The sequence below is a fragment of the Epinephelus fuscoguttatus genome, linkage group LG11 (assembly GCF_011397635.1).
Source record: "Epinephelus fuscoguttatus linkage group LG11, E.fuscoguttatus.final_Chr_v1".
NCBI lineage: Eukaryota > Metazoa > Chordata > Actinopteri > Perciformes > Serranidae > Epinephelus > Epinephelus fuscoguttatus.
Window position 1 is genome coordinate 11250291 of NC_064762.1, and position 10972 is coordinate 11261262.

General features: G+C 41.7%; 1 protein-coding gene across 1 annotated transcript; it reads left to right on the plus strand.

Annotated features, from left to right (window-relative positions):
• The first annotated feature begins 1253 nt into the window (after positions 1-1253).
• Positions 1254-5905, plus strand: LOC125896750 (E3 ubiquitin-protein ligase rnf146-like). The gene is made up of 2 exons (XM_049589600.1): positions 1254-1671; positions 2278-5905. The coding sequence occupies exon 2, from the start codon at positions 2279-2281 to the stop codon at positions 3344-3346; it is 1068 nt and encodes a 355-aa protein (XP_049445557.1). The 5' UTR covers positions 1254-1671; position 2278; the 3' UTR covers positions 3347-5905.
• The last annotated feature ends 5067 nt before the right edge of the window (positions 5906-10972 follow it).

Here is a 10972-nt window from a genome sequence, read left to right on the forward strand (position 1 = left end):
CCTCAGTAGGTTGGGACTTATTATTACTTTATTTTGGCTGTTTATAAAAGGCTGCAGTTTGTTTTTTTGCTGCGAATTTTTAAAGAAAACATGCAGGTTCAGATGACATGTTTTCTTTAAAAATTGGCAAAATTACACCATTTATCACAACCAGAAACTGTGAAAACAGAAATTATTGTTGGATTTTCAAATGTCAGACAGTTCTTGAACACATTATGTGGGACAAACCCTTCTGTCAGAAAATAAACATAACCAAATCTGAGCTTAAAATAGTTTTATTTCCTCAAAATTCCTTTATATCTACACATCTCATTTAAAATTTTGTCACAAATAAACCGTTTGCACAAATTTACCAGCATGCATGGTAAGAGCGAAAAACCAAATCTTTTTTCAACTCCAAAATTTTGTCTTTATAATAACAAATTTATGGTGAGGGGAGAGTCAGGCAAGTTTCGCCAGTCACTCTGGAAGCTCAAGAAAAAATGGCTTTGCTTTCCAATCCCCATACTACCATACTACATAGTATGCCAGAAAAAGATTTAGTATGTCCCAATACATAGTATGTCAAATGCAGTTTGCCAAAGGTCTGATTTTGCAGTGTGCAAGCCAGCATGTTTTTCTGACTATTCTGACCGACAGTCCTCTGCACAGTGGACAATACGTCACGTCGAACAGATGATGACTAATCAAATAGTAATATTAGGAATATTTATTGTTTAAGTGAACAAAATAATCATAAATATTACAAACAACAAACTAACTTACATAACTAAAAACTCACTGACAGAAAACTGCAGATGTAATTTCACTGTCACAAATATAATATGTTCGAACCTACAATCAGTGCAGTCATAACTTTAAAGTAAAACTACACACATTGCAAAGTAACAACAGCAAATCTCCAGGTTGATCTCCATCTCAGTAGTATATCCTGATTGTGTGCATACTGCATGCAACAGTACATACTTATGAAGGGCAGCTGCAGTACCTACTAAAAGTAAAAAGAAAAAGTATGCAAATCCGAATCCACTGTAGTTGTAGCTTTGGGGAGGGTAAAAAAACGACAACAACAAAAAAAACAAAACACAGTCACACCTCAGCCTCTGATAAGTAAAGAACGGTTCCTTAGGACGTAGTTTCCTTTTAAGGTCATTGTTCAATATTTTGTGTGTGGATATTTTTAGAATATGTTATAAGCCTATAGTTTGGGTGTTATGCAACGAAATAAGCGATATGAACATGACACAACAAAACATTTCTCGTATGCAAAATAATTAATGGGCATTGATATAACCCATAGACTTTATACTATTTCTGCTTCAATCGAGATGCTGTCTTTTTTTTATAATAAATGAGTGCAACTTGCTTATTTCTTCCTCATCTGCTCATATCACGAGTCATAAACATCTGCTGTCATCAATGAGTAGACCCGGACACACGTACATCCTGTACGCAGCAACACTAGATCTACACATCATACGGATCACATTGTAAACGACGTGAGGCCGATCCAGCTGCACTGAACTCAGTCGGGCTTTGGCCGGAACACTGTGCCGACCATAACGCAGTCATTACCTGTCATACACAACTTAATAACACATAAATGCAGCTTCATACATTTCTCCACCTGTGCTTCTGCTGAGGACGCTTCTACAGATACCCAGTGTTCAGGTGAGTGTAATAACAGACACGTTACATAGCAAGGAGGCTACTGTCAGCTAACATGCTAACATATGCTACAGCAGCTGTCAAGCTAGCGTTAGCATAGTTAGCTAGGTGAACGTTAGCTTGACATTGGCTTTACAGTGTCTTAGTGACAGTGTTACTTCACATTAAACAGGTGAGCCTCTAACGTCACTGCCAGGAATATATACACATATATATATATTTAAATATATTTATTGTAACGTAAGTTGCAAATTAGTGGGTTAGCTAACGTTAGCTTAGCACGATATCTGTGTCAGACAGAAGAGGCCTTTGATATAACTCCTAATGAGCACAGTCAGTGATACCAGCCAGTCAGTTGTGTCGTATTTAAATTTCCTAAGCTAGCATTATTTGTAAACTTTATTTCAGTGATGTTTATTTGCTGAAACTGTAACTTTCTGTTGTGTGTTTATGAGGGCGTTCCCAAAATTATCAACAAAGCAGCGCATGTCAACTGGGAGCTGCTCCAAATTACATCCCCGTTTCAGTTTACAAGTTACAGTCATGTGATACAATGCATCTGTCTTTCCAGACAGATCTGTTGTGACGGAGCTGTGTTTCTCTGTACAGAATGGCAGGCTGTGGAGAAGTGGACTGTTCAGTGAATGCTGTTGCCTCCTCCAAGCTCATAGAGGAAGTGGGAGACACATCTGCTCCAGATCCCTCCAGTTCCTCCACCCCGGAGTGTGCCATCTGCCTGCAGACCTGCGTACACCCCGTACGCCTCCCATGCTTCCATGTCTTCTGTTTCCTGTGTGTGAAAGGTGCCTCCTGGCAGAGCAAGCGCTGCGCTCTCTGCCGACAAGAAGTCCCAGAGGACTTCCTGGAGCGGCCTGTCCTCCTCTCGCCTGAGGAACTGAAAGCAGTGGCTGCAGGGGTGAGCCGCAGTGGAGGGATTGCGGGTGGAGATCATGCGTGGTACTATGAGGGGCGCAACGGCTGGTGGCAGTATGATGAGAGGACCAGCCGTGAGCTGGAGGAGGCCTTCGCCAAGGGCAGGAAGAGCACGGAGATGCTGATTGCAGGGTTTCTTTACGTGGCCGACCTGGAGAACATGGTGCAGTATCGGCGGAATGAGCATGGGCGGAGACGCAAAATAAAGCGGGACGTAGTCGATATCCCCAAGAAGGGAGTTGCAGGACTGAGGTTAGACCCAGAGCCTACTCCCACTCCTGCAGTACCAGCTGTCACCCCAGTTGCAGCAGAACGCATCAGCTCAGCTGATGGATCGGACACTGACGGCCCATCACAGTCTTCATCCTTTGGGATTATGGCGTCTCTCCCCCCTGTTAGACCTCCAACACTCCTGGGGCGCCATCTTACCAGTCCCCTTCCTCCCTCACCCTCAACATTGGAAGAGTCCTTTTCCCAGCTCCTAATCAGCCAGCCAGAAGGTGAAGAGGTGGAAGGAGACGATGAGCTACACACGTATGACTACGCATCCGGCAGCAGTGACAGCGAGGAGGAAAGGGAGTGCGAGAGAGGGAGAGCAGGATCAGTGCCACAGAGAAGACATGGGCAAAGGCCGCTGAGAGAGAGCCAGCCAGCCAGGATGCCTCCAAGGGGTGGGCCCTCCAGCTCTTCACTCAGTCTCCGCTCACGCAGTCCTGATGGACAGTGCACTGTGACAGAAGTGTGACTGCGACTGGACATTGAAGTCTGTTCTGCAGATGACAGTGCTTAAACTTTTATCAGGTCTGCAAAAAAGTTTGAAAACCAGTATGCATCTTTAAAGGTCCCGTGAAATGAGAAATACATCTATTGTGTTGTTACTTAAGTCACTGTATTTATTTTGCCCCATCGATCATGTGCCAAATATGATCCTAAAATGTATTTTACTTATGTGTGTAAAATATTCTTGAGGTATCCAAAATCTCCATCAAATTGAATGTATGATTCATGCAGAAATGCTGAAACAGTTACAACATCAAAGCCATTTCAAGGGACCTTTAACAAACAAATTTAAGCCTTTTGTTGACTTCAAAAACTAGTTTCAGCCAGCAATACAGTGTGAACAGTGGTAGTTATACATCGCTCTTAGCAACAGGTTATGTAGTCAAGAATAACATTCATGAGCTGTGTTTACACCTGGTGTTAACATGCGTCCCAGCTGATCGGATCACAGGTGGATGGCTTTAAGTACAGATGTGAGTGCACCTAATGCGTCCTAAATGCCTCTTGAGATTGGATCATCCACACAACATTTGGAGGTGGTCTGGGCCGCAAATGGCCACGTTCTTTCAGCAGTGTGTGCGCTAATGTGTCCTGGGCCACATTGAAGGAATACCTGCTTCGCTGATGTACTTGCTTATCTGACGCCCCACCGAATAAGAACACTTTTAGTGGTGCAGTTGCACTGACGCAGCGCTGAGAGACCGTCTATTGAGACACTCTGCTCCTGGTGAAATGTCAGTTCAGTGTCTGCGAGGTTAGCATGAGCTAACACAACAGCAGCTATTGACCGGGCCAAACAAACTCACACTAACATCGCAGTGACTCGACTCTGACGTTAAACCTGTTAATAACCATCAGGTAGCGTTAGCTGTGTGATGCTAACTGGCCCTTTTTACACAGAGATCACGTTAAAGGGCTGCTACAAAGTCCTGTCTTTATGCCACATTTGTATTTTTACACAGAAGCAAACAACAACATTGTGCTGATTTCAAATAGCATGCTTGCATCCTAAAAGCAAGAGTGTGACAGTTGTGACATGTATCACAACAGCGTCGACCTCTAGTGTGACATATAACATATACACCGGCTGTGCTTTCTAAACAATAATAATGGGATAATATGGCAATAACAGTCATTTACTCTCGTCCTTTGCTTGGAGAGTAAGGAACTTCCAGACCTCATTGTCTCACCAATTCGTGGACATTTTCGGCTGCTGTTCTTCTTCTCTGAGTTAGCTGCTAACTGCTTTTAGCTGCTTTATAAATCTCCCTGGGGTCACACACCTAACGTCATCAAAACATCACATCCACCCCAGCTCTCCTTTTTACACAGATGTTTAATCGGCGCTGTTACTACCTCTGCTGCCAGCTTAAAGGCGTGGCAACTCTGTCCCCTCATTCTGTGATCATAACTTTTAAACAGAACAGTAAGGTGGAATGATGGCATGACATTGCCACCTTGATCAAGCAGTGTAAAACCAACTGTCCCCAGCATGGAGCTTCTGCAGCAGTATTGAGTAAAGGCTGTATGTGTGCACACAGCAAGACAAATCTCCTGCCAGTTAAAAACAACACATTTGGTCTTTGCAAATGGCAATGACGTATGTTTTCAGCTGCATATAGAGCGGGGAAGTGAGATCTGATCACAAGTGGTCACTCAAGATGCATGTGGAGACGCCCTCTAATGTCAGGTGTGAACAGACGGACTCAGAACTGACCACTTGGGATCAGATCACCCAAGACGCATGATGGTACCAGGTGGAAACAGGCTCTTGTTCAGGCCAAAAAAAGGTGACGAACTATGACTATGGTGACTTCTTGGTCATTTGTCACTGCCTTTACATCAGTTTGTGACATGGCAATACAACCTCTTTTCACATTAAACCACAACTTCCTTTTCTTTGATCTTATGGTTAACCTGGCTGATACTTTGATGGTGTAAAAATCGAGCTTAATGTAGCAGCTTATGTACAAGTTACAGAGAGTTAAAACTGCTCACCCTCTCCGCTTTGTCGCTTAGATTTTTTGAAGTAAGAAGTTTTCAACAGGACCTAATTAATATTTAAACTGGAGTTTGTGTGTGTGTGTGTGTGTGTGTGTGTGTGTGTGTACATGAGGGGAGAAGAGGCTGTGATCCCTGTGTTTTAGTGTGAAAGTCTTGTTTTAATAATGGCGTGTGTTTGTGTTGTCATGAGCGGTGTTGGGTGCTGAAAAGCTACTGGCAGAACCACTGGAAAGTGTTAGGCTATATATGTAGAGAGACACATTTGGATTTCTATTTCTTGTCATAGTACTCTGGATGGGGCTACTATCAGAGCACTGGCACTGACATGTACTTGGACGATCTCGAGCTGTCCTCACACACTCTGTTTGTTCCATTTTCGCCTCAGCTGCTATAATTTTAACTGTCAACCTTCTCACTGTCGGTGTCTTAACTATGTGAATTACCTAAAGCAAACTTCTGTCCGTGTGGTGTTGCCTCTGTGGTGTTTTGTCAAGTTAATTAAATATCTAATTTAAAATCATATGTTGGATGATTCGTCTTTTTTATAAGTGGAGGAATACACAGTGGAATTTATCACAGATTTATGGGAAGAAGTTGGAAACAAAAGTGGCGCTGATCCATGTGCCTGTTTGCAACGTGTGTCCTGGTTTTAAACGCAGTGTTCTAAAGAGTCCACAGGATGGAGCTGTTGCACAGATAAAGCAGTGCTTCACGCCACCTGTTGTTTGAGGCTTCGGACAAGTTGGGTGGTTGAAAACCTGCCAATGAGAGCAATAACATTTTTTGTCAATCCTCTCCCTGCGTACAGCATCACTTATTTATACAACTGTGTTGCCGTGGTCTTATCTAATGCTGCCAACAGGAGCACTGGGACTGTGATTAGTTGATACACAGTTACCAGTGCTGACTAAAGTTTAAGTTTATGAATGTACAGGTTTTGGGAAAGAGCAAGACTACTTGCACCAGTGCAGCTGAGCTTCAGTATTTGCCAGCTGAACAAAACCACAGGCTCAGTGTGCAGATGGATCGTGACCTGAATTAGAAACACGTCTTAATGAGCCAGACTTTGGCTAGGGCCTTTTCAGACCTTCCATGTAACTGTCATGAGTGTGGAGGATGTATTCAGATCCTTTACTTGAGTAAAAGTACTTACACCACACTGTAAACAATACTCTGCAACCAGTAAAAGTCCTGCATTTAAAATGTTAGTTTAGTAAACGTATGTAAGTACAGTTAGGAACATGTATTTAAGCAGAAAAAGTGAAAGTACCCAATGCAGAAACATGCAAATCAATAATAATTAATCAGAATAATAAATGGAAAAGCAAAATTTCTCATATTTGAAAAGCTTGAAGCATGTTTTTGCATTTTTTAAAAATTACAAATAATTATGAAAATAGTTGCCAACTTTTCAATCAAACTTTATTTATATAGCACTTTTCATACAAACAGAATGCACCCCTGATGTGCAGCTTATGCAGCGCGTCCCCCGAGGTGAGAGAAACACACTCTGACCGACATCCACACAGCTGAGATGTCAGATACAGTGATTACATTTTCACCTCTCGCCTCTTCTGAGTATCTCTCTCCTTCTCATCTCTCTCCTCATAGTGCACTGTGAGGTCGGGGGATGGACAGCTTGGGGTCCATGTGTTCGGAAAAAGAGAAAGGGGGCAAAAAGCCAAGTTAGCAAGATGCAGTAACAGGACATGAGAGAGAGAGAAGGAGAGAAGGAGAGAAGGAGCCCGGTGTATTATAGGGGGGTCCTCCGGCAGACTAGGCCTAAGTCAGCCTAACTAAGGGGCTGGTACAGGACAAGCCTGAGCCAGCCCTAACTATAAGCTTTATCAAAGAGGAAAGTCTTAAGTCTAGTCTTAAATGTGGAGACGGTGTCTGCCTCCCGGACCGTAACAGGAAGATGATTCCACAGGAGAGGAGCCTGATAGCTGAAGGCTCTGGCTCCTGATCTACTTTTGGAGACTTTAGGGACCATGAGTAACCCTGCGTTCTCAGAGCGCAGTGTTCTGGTGGGATAATATGGCACTATGAGCTCTCTAAGATATGACGGAGCTTGACCATTTAGAGCTTTATAAGTTAACAGTAGGATTTTAAATTCAATTCTGGATTTTACAGGGAGCCAGTGCAGTGAAGCTAAAACATAAAGAAAAGACTAATGGAAAAGAATTTTAAAAGAAAGTTTTTAAACAAACAAACAAACAAAAAAACATGTATTTTTTACCTTTTATGTTTTTAATTAATTTAAAATATATATATATATATATATATATATATATATATATATATATATATATATATATATATAAAAGCACTCATAAAAATACAGGAACTGAGGAAACACTATCGTAAGTGAGGAAAAAAGGAGGATACAGTTTTGGGATAGAAAACAGTTTTAAATCAGTCAAGTCAATAAATGACAAAACAGAAGAATATGCCAGCTGCAAATACAGATTAATAAAAATAAATAATTACATAAATACACAATAATAATAAATACAAAATTTAAAAAAAGACAAAGTTCAATTAAAAGCCAAGTAAGTATTGGGACATACTAAATCTTTTTCTGGCGTAGTATATAGTACGGTAGAATGGGTACTGGAATGCACAGTGTGATTCTGCTTTGGATATAATTTGCACCTACATCCTCAAATATGCCTCGTGCTCTCCATAAAGTGGTGACGAAATGAGTCCTGAAACCTGAAAATGAGTTTGCTTCTTTGCACCTCCGGTATCCTCGTCTTGAATTCAGTTTGTCGAATAGGTTTTTGGTTAGATGCCTGAAATAAGGTCTGTTGTTCACACAAGTTTAAGAAACTTTAATGTTTTGTAAAATTTGTCAGTCAATACCACACTTGTTAATTTTGAAGCCTCTGTGTGTCTTAAAAAAGATGGTTGCTAATAAAAAGCTAAATGAGACTACAGCACGTCATCACACCGAACACAATTGAACAGCCTTGTTGTAGTGGCAGTGTTAAATTGTGCAATTGTGGTGTAGTTTGTTTATAGCTCAACATTAGCTTTTACTTCTGGTTATCACATTTAGGCCTCAATAATCAAAAAAGTGGTGTTGATTTGTAAAGATTATCTTGCTGAACAAAACCTAAGTATCACACACAGAGCAATAATCCAAAATCCAGTGGGTAAAACACATTGGCTTTTTGTCAAGAGAACCAGGGCGATGCTAACTTCCGAGTTGGCCCACAGAAAAATGTCATCACTACTACATATTTAAATAAAAGTCTTGTTCTCACAACATGGCACTTGAAAAAAAAACACCCAAATTTGATGTATGAATTAAAGTTGCAGTCTATATGGCAACAACATTTTTTTTTCATCTATATGCATTAAGCTTCTGTATATTGAGATAGGTGACAAAATATTTTATATTTGGTGGTGATGCAACCCGGTCTCACCCCAAAGTCATCGAACTTGGGCGGTAGCTTGCTGCCTCAGACACCAATGAAAAAAGCCCTACTTTAACATCAGCATGATATGCAGCCGGTCACCATTTGAGTTTAACAGCCTGCGTGATGTCAGGGGGAAACACGGCAGGACAAGAACAAAAGTGAAAGCGGCGAAAGTCGAAGTAGACTGGGACAGACAGGTGGTGGATGGGTCCAACAAACACGACTTTCACCCAGGAGAGCAGTGTTTGTGTCCCATAAGATTCTAAAGCCTGTTCTTTTTTCCTAAATCCAACCACGTGCGTTTGTTTTGAAAGAGACTGTATGTAAACGATAAAGTTCCTGTGAAAATCAGTGAATGTAACAAGCAGAAGTTGATACCACATCCCAGAACGTCAACAACCAACACACCCAGGGTACCTTTCATCGTATCTGGACGTGGAAGGTCCATGACCAAATGACCAAACATTGATATGTGACAAGGTCGGACTGAATGTCCACCTGTCGTGTTAACTATGGTGATCCAAGGTGCTGATAAGCATACTGATAATATCTGAATTACTTAAGCCCACTGATCATGAAATCAGTCCATCAACTTCACACATAAGCATTTAAAACCTTCATACATCACCATATGTGGGATACTCTTCCAGTGACGAACTCAGCAGCAGGACGTGCATGCTGAGGCTGTATCCAGGTAGATCAAGCATATGTCATATATAATATGAAGGGTATAACATGAGCTGGCACACTGTGAGACTCTGACAGATTTATGTCATCATGGAAACAGACTTTATTTAGATTGAACCTGTATAGAGCAGCATCTGTCCATGCGAAGGACAATTACGTTGCGTCTGAGTTAAAATAAGACAGAAATTGAGCGTGTGTTTCTTAGCATGCGTGATAAGTCATTGACCGCTGCTCCATGTGATGGGGCCAGCCGAGGGTCCACACAGACAGACAGACAGACAGACAGGAGACAACACTACTATATGTTTTCAGACACATGGCTGCCCTTTAACTCCTTCATATGTGCTATCATATCCTGGTCAAATACCTTGTGTAGCTTCGTTCCTCACGCTACAGAAAATACACGGCTGTCTCCAATCCCTCCACAAATAGTCCTGTCAGACCCACGTCTTTCGGCACCCCGAGGCCCGCAGCAGAGCATTGTTGTTGCATGGATTATTTACGACCTTGTTTTTATTGAACAAGGTCGACCAGTTGTGTCCATTAAGTGTTTGTGTTGTTTGTTCTGTGAGAAAATGATAAACATGCGTGCATATTAATAGTTGCACCCGCTTGTGTAACACATTCGGTATCTGTGTCAGTATAACGCTGCAGTTAGAACTTCTAGTATTTGGATTCTTTGCTGCAGCTGTGCATGCTGCGTCTGTGCGTCTGCGTACAGTATGTCATCAGTATTTCTAACCATAATGCTGAGATTCACAGACGGGGTATCTCACTGCTGCAGGAGCCAGGAATGACCTCACTCCTACTGTAACCATCATCGACCTAACACCATTAGAGCCTATCAAGTAACACGCCTCGCTAAGCCTGCTGCTACTGAACCATTTATAACATCAATGCGTCACGTCTTTACTATGATGACTTCTAAAATCATAAAGTTTTTATGATGGGTATTCTTCATTCCTAAATACAGTACAGTATTACAGTATGACTGCACAGGCCATTTTTGGTTTGTGTTTTATCGTTTCTGCTATTTGAAGGAGGCTGTGAAAGGTCAGATATTAAATGATATCTGAACCTGTAATTTACTTTACACTTTATGGGTCACTTTATTACATACACTGACCTAGATATTAAAAATATAATTTTATTTATAGACAGAAATGTTCTGTAGGAAGCACAAGATAGCCTACTGATGGCATGCTGTAAACTTAATTAGCTTAGCTTAGCTTAGCTCAGTGTAAATACTACAATCAGATTAAAAAGTTTGCCTTTGTTCGAAGTGTCAGCACCTCTATATTGTGGTTTCTGGCACATTAGACTTGACTTGACAGATCAGACTTGACATTAGATCATGTGCTGTTACTATTTCCTGGTGCGGCTCAGTGACTTCCTGGACTCTGTCAAAAGTTGTGTCTCAGTTCAGGGGCTGCAGCCTTTGAGGACGCGGCCCTCGTGGTCGACGTCGGCCATGT

Coding starts and splice junctions, on each gene's coding strand:
- LOC125896750 (XM_049589600.1), top strand. CDS start 2,279: ATGGCAGGCTGTGGAGAAGTGGACTGTTCAGTGAATGCTGTTGCCTCC.